The 13,774-nt window shown below is 46.3% G+C and overlaps 1 protein-coding gene across 10 annotated transcripts in view; it reads right to left on the bottom strand.

Annotated features, from left to right (window-relative positions):
• The window catches only part of NISCH (nischarin), a 149,533-nt gene that overhangs the window by 63,440 nt on the left and 72,319 nt on the right, over positions 1 to 13,774 (bottom strand). For 7 of the 10 annotated variants that reach the window (XM_033925916.1, XM_033925914.1, XM_033925920.1 and 4 more), the window contains 4 exons: positions 10,348 to 10,416; positions 8,613 to 8,798; positions 4,313 to 4,441; positions 3,497 to 3,610 (listed from right to left, as the gene is read on the bottom strand). In XM_033925916.1, coding sequence (XP_033781807.1) covers positions 3,497 to 3,610; positions 4,313 to 4,441; positions 8,613 to 8,798; positions 10,348 to 10,416 — 498 coding nt within the window. The remainder of the gene's footprint in view (positions 1 to 3,496; positions 3,611 to 4,312; positions 4,442 to 8,612; positions 8,799 to 10,347; positions 10,417 to 13,774) is intronic. The other 3 variants (XM_033925915.1, XM_033925917.1, XM_033925919.1) reach the window with 3 other exon arrangements.

Genomic DNA, 13,774 nt, shown 5'->3' on the forward strand with positions numbered 1-13,774 from the left:
TGTCACAGATATGTGTCGTGAGCAAGGATCCGTCGCTTGGGACCACTGGGTAGCAAGGGTCCATTGAGGAGTGCGCAGGTGAAGACGTGCGAGGGGTGTGACATGAACTGTGGAGGCCATGTGACCCAAGAGTATCATCATTTGCTTGGCAGAGATGGAACGTTGTGGAAGCACCTGCTGACATAGAGATTGAAGAGTTTGAAGACGGTTGGATGGCAGGAATGCTCTCATGAGGACTGTGTCCAGTACCGCTCCAATGAATTGAAGTCTCTGAGTGGGGATGAGATGAGATTTGGGTAGATTGATCTCGAACCCCAGAAGTTGTAGAAACAGGATGGTTTGGTTGGTGGCCAGGAGCACTGTTTGAGATGAATTGGCCTTGATTAACCAATCGTCCAGATAAGGAAAGACTTGAAGGTGGTGAGAGCGTAGAAAGGCAGCCACCACAATGAGACATTTTGTGAACACCCTTGGAGAGGAGGCAAGACCGAATGGTAGCACCTTGTATTGATAATAACAGCGATTGATCATGAAGCAGAGATACTGTCTGGAGGTCAGATTGACCGGTATGTGAGTGTATGCTTCTTTGAGATCGAGGGAGCATAGCCAGTCGTCTAGATTGAGAAGAGGGTAAAGAGTGGCCAGAGAAAGCATCTTGAATTTTTCCTTGACTAAACATTTGTTGAGATCGCGAAGATCTAGGATTGGTCTGAGATCTCCTGTTTTTTTGGGAAATAGAAAGTAACGGGAGTAGAATCCCTGTCCCTGCTGATCTAGAGGAACTTCCTCTATAGCGTTTAGAAGGAGGAGGGATTGAACATCCTGAAGAAGGAGGGCAGACTGAGGAGTGTTCAAAGCAGACTCTTTTGGCAGGCTTTGAGCTGGAAGGGTCTGAAAGTTGAGAGAGTAGCCGTGGTGGATGATGTTGAGGACCCATTGGTCCGAAGTGATAACCTCCCTCCGGCTGAGGAAAAGAGAGAGACGACCACCTATAGGTTGAGGTAGGTGGGTAGAAATTGGAACACTGGCTATGCTTTGGAGAATGCAGTCAAAAGGGCTGTGTCGATTTTTGTTGTGGAGGTGGCTTCACAGGTTGCTGCTGCTGTGGCCTGGGAGGCTGACGTTGCTGTTGACGTTGACGCCTGGGTTGCTGGAGAGCTGCTGGCAATGGGCGAGCTGCATAGCGTCGTTGATAAGCCGATTGCTGTCTGAAAGGCCGAGTCTGAGGAGGCTTTTTCTTAGTCTTGAGCAGGGTATCCCAGCGTGTTTCGTGGGCAGAGAGCTTTTGAATGGTCGAGTCCATGGATTCCCCAAAGAGCTCATCCCCCAGGCATGGGGCATTGGCTAACCGATCTTGATGATTAACATCGAGCTCGGATACTCGAAGCCAGGCAAGGCGACACATGGCCACAGACATCGCAGTTGCTCTGGAGGTAAGTTCGAAAGTGTCATAAATTGACCGAACCATGAACTTACGTAGTTGAAACAGAGAAGACGAGCAGTGATGAAAAGCTTGCTGTTTGCGCTGAGGAAGGTACTTCTCAAATGAAGCCATGGTGGTAAGAAGATGCTTAAGATAAAACGAAAAATGAAAAGCATAGTTACCAGATCTGTTAGCCAACATTGCATTTTGGTAGAGCCTCTTACCAAATTTATCCATGGCTTTGCCCTCTCTGCCAGGAGGTACAGAAGCATAGACACTAGCCCCTGTGGACTTTTTAAGAGTAGATTCCACAAGCAGAGATTCATGCGGAAGCTGGGGCTTATCGAAACCAGGAATAGGAATTACTTTATACAATGAATCTAACTTATGGGGAGCTCCTGGAATCGTTAAGGGAGTTTCTAGATTCTTGTAGAAAGTTTCCCTCAAAATGTCATGAAGAGGGAGTTTCAAAAATTCCTTTGGAGGCTGATCAAAGTCAAGGGCATCTAAAAAGGCTTAAGACTTTTTAGATTCAGCCTCCAAAGGAATGGATAGAGAGTCACACATGTCTTTCAAAAAAGAAGTGAAAGATGTGGATTCATGTTGAGAGGATGGGTCAGGCACAGCAGGCTCATCCTCATCTGAGGAACATTCACCCTCAGACAGAAAGGGCTCTTCAGAGTCACCCCACAGATCAGGGTCCCTGATATGGGAACTACGGTCTCGGGACTCTGGGGTGGATGGTTCCAAGTGCCGGGATTTGCGCACCAACTTACCCGACCTCATCGATATGGTACCGGGAGACGTTACCGGTTGCACCGGTGCCGAAGTCTGTACTGACTGATGCTGGGCTCTCGGTTCCGGAGCAAGAACAGGCATCGATGTCGATGAGGCCGAGTGGACCGGTACCGAAGCGGATGCTGCAGATAATAGGGGTTGGTCTACTACCGGTACCGGTGGTTCAGATCGGACCGGCACCGGAAGGTTCGGTGCCAATAGAGCAGGAAGGAGTTGTTGTAACTGCTCCTTTAGCTGCACTTGGAGGACGGCGGCAATACGCTCATCCAAAGAAGGCACCGGTACCGCCTTTTTCTTTTGCGGTACCTGCGGTGCCGCTCAACGCCCCGAAGATGAAGAGCCCGAGGTCGAAGGACTCACTTCAATCGGGGCGGAGCGCTTCTGCTGGCGTTTCACGGTCGGCAGGACTGGGCTCGCTGCAATAGAGACCGGAGGACGCTCCAGCGGGGAAGGCTTCTTAGCCGGCTTACCTGGGTGCGACGCCGGTGTGGTATTGCGCGGCGTCGAAGAAGTAGGTGCCGATGCCGGTGTCGATGGTACGGGATCGGACATATCGGCACCGAAAAGTAATCGCTGTTGTATCTGGCGATTTTTCAAAGTACGTTTTTTCAACGTGGCACAGCGGGTGCAGGTGGAAGCCTGATGCTCAGGACCCAAACACTGTAGGCACCAGTTGTGCGGGTCCGTGAGAGATATAGGCCGAGCACACCGCTGGCACTTTTTAAAACCTGGCTGAGGGGGCATGAAAGTAAAAACGGCTTCCGCCAAATCGAAGGCCGAGGCCTCGATGGTGGCAGTAGGCCCCGCCGGGGAAAAACCGAATTGAAGAAAAAAATAAGGTTGTTTTTTTTTTTTTAACAAAAATAAAATAAAAAAAAAAAAGGCAATAGAGCCAAAAGGGTTTACGCGAGCGGGAAGGCGTAGAGAAAAAATTTCAACGGCCGTTGAAAAACGCGTCTTCTTAGCTCCGCGGAAACTAAGAAACTGGGGACCGCGCGCCTCTGTCGGGCGGGAAGGCACTCGCGTGTGCGCGGTGCGGCCTACTAGAACTTTCCAAAGTTCTTAGAGTGCAATCACTCTAAAATTGTCCGTACCGGGGCTCCGTCGGTGCCGTCACCCATCAGTCAAGAATATGCTGCCTGCTTGTCCTGGGATAATATCAAATACACATATGAAGGCAAAAGTTTATTTTCCTACTGAATTCAGCTCCTCACTGATAATGTGTTTCATTGCTGACAAACGTCACATAAGCCAAGAATTTACCATCAAACTCACTTTTTTATTAGCGTTATTTGCTTTATTCTTTGCTTCCTTTGCTTTTTCAATCGCTTTCAACACTTCTACAGTGTCCAGTTCTTTCTCTGTGGTGACAGTATTATCCAAACATACCTTTAAAAGAAAGATCTAAAGCGTAACACAAGTTTCACAGATTTCAGACGTTGACAAAGTGTAATGAATCCTTCCTGTCACACAGTACAACAGGCTGATATTAAAAAGGATCAATATAGTTAACAGTAACAATTCTTTTTCACAGTTGGGATGGGCTAGTGGACAACTTTTGACCAGACAAATCATCTACGAGAGGGAGGGACTGGATCTGTCCTGGAGAGTGGCAATTTTTAACCACCAATGGTGAAGTTTGTGCATTTAAATAGGATCACATAAATAGCCGCCCTAACAAAGAACAGATAACTTCTCCATTTAGCATGGAAAAGTCATCTGTTCAAGTAGGACTGCTAGGAACCTGAACACTGGGTAAAAAATAGGCGGATAAAGTCCGTTCTTTATGAGGCAACCTGATATGGGCAGCAAAATATTGCCTCATAATTATTCATATAAACGTGGCATCTTTCATTGATCTACAATTGCAACGTGTTTTAGAGTTTTGCTGCTGCAAACACAAACCACCACCCTCTTAAATGGAAAGACTATTTATTAATCTCTTGAAAACTGACCTATATGAAAGATCCTAAAGGAGAGCCAAATCAATGCTGGACACAGGTAAAGAATGTGAATTCCTACAACAGGCCACAAGTACTATGACCAAAGTCAAGCCAAAGTGACAAGAGCTGGCTATAGAAAGAAGCTTACCTCGGAGGCTCTATCCCCAAATATTGCCAGTACTTTGGTCCTATAGTCAGGAATGATGGTCAAAGGATTGCTGGACAGAGCTAACTTCTCTAAGCATGGAAGTCGTCCTATATTTTTAATTTCTTCTATCTAAAAAAAATAAAAAGGACTTTCAGGTAACATTCAGTATTCTTATTTACCGTATTTGCCGGCGTATAAGACGACTGGGCGTATAAGAAGACTGGGCGTATAAGACGACCCCCCAACTTTTACAGTTAAAATATAGAGTTTGTTATATACTCGCCGTATAAGACTACCCCTTCTTCCGCACACCTTCTGCACAACAAATAAAACTTAAAAGAACATCAGAATTTATTTCAACAATTTTAATTAATTCACTAAAGCAATAGAATTCTTTTCCTACCTTTGTTGCCTGGTTTCTGCTTTCCTCATGTTCTCATTCAATTCCTTCCATCCACTATCTCTCTTCCTTCTGCATCTTCCATTTGCTCTGTTACTGTGCCTCTCCCTTTCTTCCCCCTTCCAAATTGGTCTGGCACCCATCTTCTTCTCTCTGCTCCCCCCATAGTCTGGCATCTGTCTTCTTCCCTGCCAGCGTCTTCTCCCTACTCTCTCTTCCTCATTTCCTTTGTATCCTTCTCCCCCCCACCCTTCCCATGGCCTTTCAGCGTCCTTCTCCACCCCTTTGTATTCCCCCATGTGCTTTCAGCCTCCTTCTCCCTCCTCTGTCTTCAAGTGCTTTCAGAGTCCTTCCCCCCCCCTCCCTCCTGTCTTCACCATGGCCTTTCAGCGTCCTTCTCCCCCCCTCCTTCTCTACCGCCCCGGGTGCAGCACAGCCGGCCAGGTTCCCTTACTTTTGTGGCACTTCCCCGACCGACCGACAACAGCCCCGGTCCGACAAACCTCCCTGCCCTTAACCGCGAATCTAAATTACCTTCTTACAGCTGCTGTAAGAAGGTAATTTAGATTCGCGGCTACAGAGCAGGGAGGATTGTCGGACCCAGGCTGTTATCGGTCGGTCGGGGAAGTGCCACAAAAGTAAGGGAACCTGGCCGGCTGTGCTGCAACCGGGGCGGGGCGGGCCGCCCCTCTCCCTTGGTAGCCACTCGAACCGCGAGGCTACTCTCCTTCTCCTTATCTGCCCTGCCTGCAGCACAGAGCCGAACGGAAGTCTTCCCGACGTCAGCGCTGACGTCGGAGGGAGGGAGGGCTTTGTTTAAGCTTTGTTTAAGCCCTCCCTCCCCTCCGACGTCAGCGCTGACGTCGGGAAGACTTCCATTCGGCTCTGTGCTGCAAGCAGAGAAGGTAGGGAGAAGAAGAGCCGCGTACATCCAGAAGACTGAGCATCCAGCCCCGCAGGAGCCCCGCGACCCTCGGAGGCATCCCCATGGGATCCCCGCGACCCTAGGGGGCATCCCCACGGGATCCCCGCGACCCTAGGGGCGTCCCCGTGCAGCTCTCTAAACAGTACCCGGCGTATAAGACGACCCCCGACTTTGGGGAGGATTTTAAGGTACTGAAAAGTCGTCTTATACGCCGGCAAATACGGTAATTCAATTTGATTTCTAGCCCATTGTCCCCAGGAGCTCAGAAGGGGTTAGAGGTTTAACATTCATAATTTCTGTACAAGTTTTTATCCTAACTTGATACTTGCTAGGGGGCTAATGATAATATGCAATTTACTGATTACAATTTGCTATGGTTGTCCTTACGATGCAAGGTTTCCAGTACAAGTTATACCTAATTTGACACACAAGGTTACAGTGTATGATACAAGTTATCTTATGTGACACATACTGGTTCTGGTACTAACATACATCTCTTGAATCAATTGGAGAAATGGGCAGATAAATGGCAGATGAAGTTTAATGTGGATGCATTTAGGCAGAAAAACAAAGAACACAAGTATAGTATGTCAGGTGTAACTCTGGGAAAGACCGAACAGGAAAAGGACCTGGGTATACTGATAGATAGGACCCTGAAACCGTCGGCGCAATGTGCGGTGGCGGCAAAGAAAGCAAATAGAATGCTAGGCATGATAAAGAAGGGAATTACGAGTAGATCAGAGAAAGTTATAATACCGCTCTACAAAGCCATGGTCAGACCGCACCTGGAATACTGCGTCCAGCATTGGTCTCCATACCTAAAGAAGGATATAAAACTGCTAGAGAGGGTGCAGAGACGAGCAACGAAGCTAGTGAAAGGTATGAAGAACCTGGACTACAAGGAACGACTTAGGAGACTGGGGTTGTTCTCCCTTGAGAAGAGGAGACTGCGAGGGGATCTGATCGAGACTTTAAAAATACTGAGAGGATCCAACAAAATGGAGAAGGGAAAGCAGTTATTTACAATGTCCAGTGTGACACGGACAAGAGGACATAGACTGAAGCTGAGGGGGGACAGGTCCAGCATGAATATCAGGAAGTTCTGTTTCACGCAGCGAGTGGTGGACACCTGGAATTCTCTCCCAGAGGAAGTAATTGCAGAATCCACTGTTCCAGGATTTAAGGGTAAACTAGATGCACATCTCCTTAAGAGTGGCATAGAGTGATACGGGTAAGGGTGTTAGATGCACATCTCCCTTGAGAAGCATACAGTGATATGGGGACTAAAACTATGCCAGGGTACACCTGGCGGGGCCTCCGCGTGTGCATATCACCGGACTTGATGGACCCAGGGTCTGATCCGGAGATGGCAATTCTTATGTTCTTTGTAGTCTATTGGTGAAGGGTAGGGGTTTAGGTGAAGAGGTATGTTTTTATTACTTTTCTAAAGCTGGGGAATTAAAGCTGAGGAGTCCTTCAAGGAATCTGATCTACAGAGGCAGTCGATTCCAGTGACTTGGTATGAAGTGGGAGTAGGACCATCGCTTTATGGTTTGCAGGTTGTGTTTTGAGGCGTAGTTCGTCCTGGGAGCGGAGGGACCGGTTCGGTACACAAGGAGGAAGCTTAGACATCATGTACACCGGCGCCCTGTCATGCAAGGATTTGAACGCTAGCATCAGGCCCTTGAAAATACAACATTTGGCTACAGGCAGCCAGTGAGCTGACACTAGAGCTTGGGAGACAGGGTCGGGGGCATGTAGGTTCTTCATAAGCCTGATTGCCACATTTTGAACAAGCTGGAGACGTCACTGTGAGACCGTTGAATAGCGCATTGCAGTAATCCATGCATGAGAGTACTAAAGCATAGAGTAGTTGAGCAAAGTCAGACTATGAAAAGTAATTCCTTATTTTTCAGAGTTGTTGTAGGTAGTAAAATGAGGAAGATAACACCTGAGAAATATGGCCAGAAAGCGACAGGTTGCAGTCGAGGATTCCTAAGCTGCCCACAGATCTGCACCTCCTTATTAAGCAATACATATACTTTAGAAAATTCAAAAATTATATGTGTCTTTTCAAACCCTGCTTCAAATGTACCCCCAGAATACCTCCCCTTATTATGGATATGAAAATTTAACGCGACACATCGAATCACCTACAAAATCATTCTTTTGTCATTCAAAATAAAATCTTCTCACCTGCCGCTATATCTTTACAAACTTCTCATTCCTCAGTGCTCTACTCGAACTTTGAGATCTTCAAATCAAAATCTCTTATTGATTCCGTCTATAAAAGAGTTTTATTACACACGCAAAATAAATTTTGCGGTAACTGCCCCGACATTGTGGAACTCCCTTCCACAACCACTTCGAGACGAACAACACCTTGACAAATTTAAGAAAAACTTAAAAACTTTTTTATTTCGTGATGCATTCTCTTCTATTTAATTTCTCACTTCTTAATTTCTCTTCTATCTAATTTCTCTCTTTTACAAACATTCCATATATTTTATTCCCATCCAAAATGTTTTTTTCCCAACCCCTCTTTCTCCTTTTTCTACCTACAATGTAACTGTACCCATCCATTCCCTCTCTCCTCACTGTCAAGTCCGTCTTGTTAATGTCTTTAATGTTCACTATATATTATTTAAATTACTTAATAATTCTTCAATTGTTCCTACTCCTATCTGTCATTTTTAATTCTAATGTAAACCGGCCAGATATTTGCTTGATGGTCGGTATATTAAAATCTAATAAACTTGAAACTTGAAACATATAGGTTTGGCAGTTTTTGACAATAGGGAAAGTGCAGGTTTACCATAGAAATGGCTTTGAAAATTGCCTGCAAAGTAAGTGTCTGTGATGAGAAATCATTCTTCGGCACCCAAAAGCAGTCTTAGTTGTCATATGTCCTTTACTGATGTTTTGAAGGCTATGCAGTTCCCCACACCCATAAAAGAGAACTCTTAAAGGTGTACCTGTTCTATTTTGTTGTTACTAAGGTCCAGGTTGACCAGGGAATACAACTTGTTAAGACCGCAGAGGCTTTCCAGAAGGTTCCCTGCCAAATTCAATGTCTTGATATTTCCAAGTTTTACATGAATACCTTCTAAGGATGCCAGCTTGTTGTAAGACAAGTCCAGGTGAACAAGGTTGTACAGATGCTACAGGTATTTATAAAAAAAAAAAAAAACACAAACACAAAAAAAACTCACATATTTAAACCAAACACAACCTTTGAAAAGTAAGCTTCCCATTAAAAAAATTAAAACCAAAATAAATTACATCTTTCTTCAGTAGTGATAGCAGTTCTTGTCACCATCATTAGTATTACCACAGTGTTCATCCTCTCCCCAATAAAACAATACTATAACTCATTACAGAGGATATCAAAATGTAAAACTATGCTCATTTTTGCTGATAATAAAGGCAAATATTAAGCAGCTGTTAATTTTATTAGCAAAAAGTCATCTTTTGGGGGCTGGAAGGTGTGGCTCACTGGTAGGGCTACTGCCTCTGGTCCCAGAGGGTATGAGATCAAATCCCAGCACTGCTCCCTGTGACCCTGGGCAAGTCACTCAATCCTCCGGTGCCAAAGCCACAAAAAGGTGGTATACACGTTGCTGTTAAATGATGGCTGAGAGCATCAGTGGCATACCTAGAGTATGTAATACCTCTGGCCGATCATTTTTTAACACTCACCCCCCCATTAAAAAATATATTTTTAGTAAAAACCATGAAATGAAGCAAACGGTCAGAAAAGAAACAGACAGCTAGCCTTGCTTTCCTTTCCATAAGCATTACTCAGTTGCCAGCTTCCATCTTGAGGGTTTCACGAACATTCCCTACCTATTTCTCAAGAGAACAGTGGGCTAGCAGTGGCAATGCAGGCATAGCTATAGGATGGGAAGCAGAGGAGAGGAAATAATGGAGAACAGATATAGCAGGAGGCAGAGAAGAGAATGTAAGGGAGCAGAAGCCAGACTGGAGGAGGGGATAGTGGGGAACAAGACAAATCTCTCTCAAATGGTTGGTTTCTTTGGCCTTGAGGATCTACTTCAGGGGTGTCCAACCTGCGGCCCCATACATTAAGCATTTTGTTTATCCAAGGAGTGAAACGGTTCACTTTTGGCTCTCCCCTATCCTTACAAATTAAACCCTGTATAAAATTAAGGGATCTATTAGTAAACTGTGTTAGGTGTTTAATGTGGATTAAATCCTACCTTTGCTCGTGGACATGCCTAAGGCTCACCAGCCAAAGCAGTCTACTGCTCGAGCCCCCCCTTCATGCTGCCTCAGCAGAAAGAAGTTAGGGATGTACGTCACTCACTAATCCCGGCTTTCTTGTACATCTTCAGTTCATGCACCTAAACTGAGAAGGCACTGGAGTTCCAGCATCTGAAGCATTCTGCTATCCTCTTTGCTGCTCAAGCAGCACAAAAGGGGCTCAGGCAACTGGCACTTTGGCTGGCGGGGCTTGGGCAACCTCACCAGCCATTCCACGAGCGCCACAATTTTGGAGGAGGCCTGGGCCCCGAGGCCCCTCCGTGACTATACCACTGCTTACAATGCACTGCAATTAGTTTAAGTAAGCAGGAAAGCATTTAATTTGGCACTATTTCATAGACTTAGAAGCATCTATGTGACTTTATAAAATACTAGCAGCAATAGTACTTAAACTCAAGGATTAAAGAATCTTGTACAAAAACCAACCTGCAGATTTTCTACCGTTGATATTTCATTATGACTTAGATCAAGGAATTCAATTTTTCGAATCAGTTTCTGGAAATGAAAGAGAGGTAATTACTGCTGAATAAAAGCAGATTTTTCTACTGATTTAACACAACTTTTCACCTAGATTCACGAACCTGCCCGATTGGGACCGGCCCGATGGATTCCTCAAAGCCTAATATGCAGATGGGGGCGATCGGAGGAACGCCCCCATCTGCCAGCACGGATCGCTGATGTGCGATCCCGACATATGCGCAGACCATCTGTTAGATGGACTGCGCAGGCGTCTAGACCTGTCCGAACCGCAACTTTTTAGCCCAGCGAGCCCATGGTTTTAACCCGCGGATATAAGCGGGTTAAAACCTCGGGCTCGCAGTGCGGGGAAGGGCAGGAGAGATCCGGGAAAGAGCATCGGAGTGGCAGGTAGGAGAGATTCGGGGCAGCAGAGAGCAGGGCTTCTAGGGAGCTGAAGAATCAGAAAGACGTTTTCAACTGGTCCCTAGAAGTTGCTTCTTGGGTTGATAGGCCAGCCCAGTCGGTTTTAAAAATTTGGTTGGTGAATCGCGTCCCTGTCGATTGACAAGGAGGTATTTCTCCTCATTTGCATGCACGGATTTGAAGCGGATCACAGGAGAGGTTACTGAATAGTGCAGGAGGGAAATCTGGTCGTAAAGGGGTTGCAAACCAATCAGTTTGCTTTGTGAATCTAGCCCTAAGTCACTTATCCCTGCAAGCACCACTACTACTATTATTTATTTTTTTAAAGCACTGCCAGATTCACATAATCCTGTACATTATATTAACCATGTAAAAGACAATCCCTGCTCAATGGAGCTTACAATTCGAAAATGAAACGGGGACAAATTGATCCCCGAGGGAACTCATTTTCTCGTCCTGTAAAGTTCTTTTCCTGTCCCCGCCTCATTCCTGAAAGCACAGTTACTTACTGTAACAGGTGTTATCCAGGGACAGCAGGCAGATATTCTTGACTGATGGGTGACGGCACCGACGGAGCCCCGGTACGGACAATTTTAGAGTGATTGCACTCTAAGAACTTGGAAAGTTCTGGTAGGCTGCACCGCGCACGCGCGAGTGCCTTCCCGCCCGACAGAGGCGCGCGGTCCCCAGTTAGGATAAGCCAGCTAAGAAGCCAACCCGGGGAGGTGGGAGGGACGCAAGAATATCTGCCTGCTGTCCCTGGATAACACCTGTTACGGTAAGTAACTGTGCTTTATCCCAGGACAAGCAGGCAGCATATTCTTGACTGATGGGTGACCTCCAAGCTAACAAAAAGAGGGATGGAGGGAAGGTTGGCCATTAGGAAAACAAATTTTACAAAACAGATTGGCCGAAGTGTCCATCCCGTCTGGAGAAAGTATCCAGACAATAATGAGATGTAAAAGTATGAACTGAGGACCAAGTGGCAGCCTTGCAGATTTCCTCAATAGGAGTGGAACGGAGGAAAGCTACAGATGCTGCCATAGCTCGGACTCTATGGGCCGTGACAGAACCTTCCAGTGTCAGTCCGGTCTGAGCATAACAGAATGAAATGCACGCTGCCAGCCAATTAGACAACGTACGTTTCGAAACAGGACGTCCCAAGTTATTCGGATCAAAGGACAGAAAGAGTTGGGGAACTGATCTGTGGGGTTTAGTACGCTCTAGATAGTAAGCTAGAGCTCTCTTACAATCCAAAGTATGTAGAGCTTGTTCCCCAGAATGAGAATGAGGTTTCGGAAAGAAGACAGGTAGAACAATGGATTGGTTGAGATGGAATTCAGAGACAACCTTAGGGAGAAACTTTGGATGTGTACGCAGAACCACCTTATCATGATGAAAGACTGTAAAAGGTGGATCTGCGACTAGTGCATGTAGCTCACTGAACCTCCTGGCAGAGGTAAGGGCAATAAGGAAAAGTACCTTCCAAGTGAGAAACTTGAAAGGAGAAGTAGCCAAAGGTTCAAAAGGAGGCTTCATTAAGGCGGAAAGAACCACATTGAGATCCCAGATAACAGGAGGGGCTTTAAGAGGTGGTTTCACATTGAAAAGACCCCGCATGAACCTGGATACTAGGGGATGAGCTGAGAGGAGTTTTCCATGGACTGGCTCATGAAAAGCCGCAATAGCACTGAGGTGAACTCTGATTGAAGTGGACTTGAGGCCAGAGTCGGACAAAGAAAGAAGATAATCCAACAAGGTCTCCACTGCAAGAGAAGTGGGATTATGATGATGGAGAAGACACCAGGAAGAAAAACGTGTCCACTTCTGACGGTAACATTGCAGAGTGGCCGGTTTCCTGGAGGCATCCAGAATTGAACGAACAGGCTGAGACAAACACGTATCATGAGAAGTCAGCCCGAGAGATACCAAGCTGTCAGGTGCAGAGACTGGAGGTTGGGATGTAGAAGGGTCTCCTGATGCTGTGTAAGCAGAGAAGGATACAGTGGAAGAAGAAAAGGCTCCCTGGAACTGAGTTGAAGTAGAAGGGAGAACCAATGCTGCCTGGGCCACCTCGGAGCAATCAGAATCATGGTGGCTCGTTCCCTCTTGAGTTTGAACAAGGTTCTCAACATGAGAGGCAGAGGAGGGAAAGCATACAGGAACAGATTTGACCAGTCGAGGAGAAACGCATCCGCTGCCAGACGGTGAGGAGAGTAGAATCTGGAGCAGAATAGGGGCAGCTGGTGATTGTGAGGAGCTGCAAAGAGGTCTATCTGAGAAGTGCCCCATTGAGCGAAGATGGATTGTAGAGTGAAAGGATCGATTGTCCACTCGTGAGGCTGGAGAATTCTGCTGAGCTTGTCCGCTAAGGAATTCTTTTCTCCCTGAATGTAAATAGCTTTCAGGAAGAGATGGTGATTTATGGCCCAAGTCCAGATCTTCTGGGCTTCTTGGCACAAGAGGCGAGAGCCCGTTCCACCCTGCTTGTTGATGTAATACATCGCAACTTGATTGTCTGTGCACAGCAGAAGAACTTGAGGGAAGAGAAGATGTTGGAAAGCCTTGAGGGCATAAAACATCGCTCTGAGTTCCAGGAAATTGATGTGATGCTTCTTTTCCTGGGCTGTCCAAAGACCTTGAGTTTGGAACTCGTTCAAATGAGCTCCCCATGCATAAGGAGAGGCGTCGGTGGTGATGACTAGTTGATGAGGAGGTAGATGGAACAGAAGACCTCTGGATAGATTTGAGGATACCAACCACCATTGTAGAGACTGACGAAGAGATGATGTCACAGATATGTGTCGTGAGCAAGGATCCGTCGCTTGGGACCACTGAGTAGCAAGGGTCCATTAAGGAGTGCGCAGATGAAGACGTGCGAGGGGTGTGACATGGACTGTGGATGCCATGTGACCCAAGAGTATCATCATTTGCTTGGCAGAGATGGAATGTTGTGGAAGCACCTGCTGAC

The sequence above is a fragment of the Geotrypetes seraphini genome, chromosome 17 (genome assembly GCF_902459505.1).
Source record: "Geotrypetes seraphini chromosome 17, aGeoSer1.1, whole genome shotgun sequence".
Taxonomy (NCBI): Eukaryota; Metazoa; Chordata; class Amphibia; order Gymnophiona; family Dermophiidae; genus Geotrypetes; species Geotrypetes seraphini.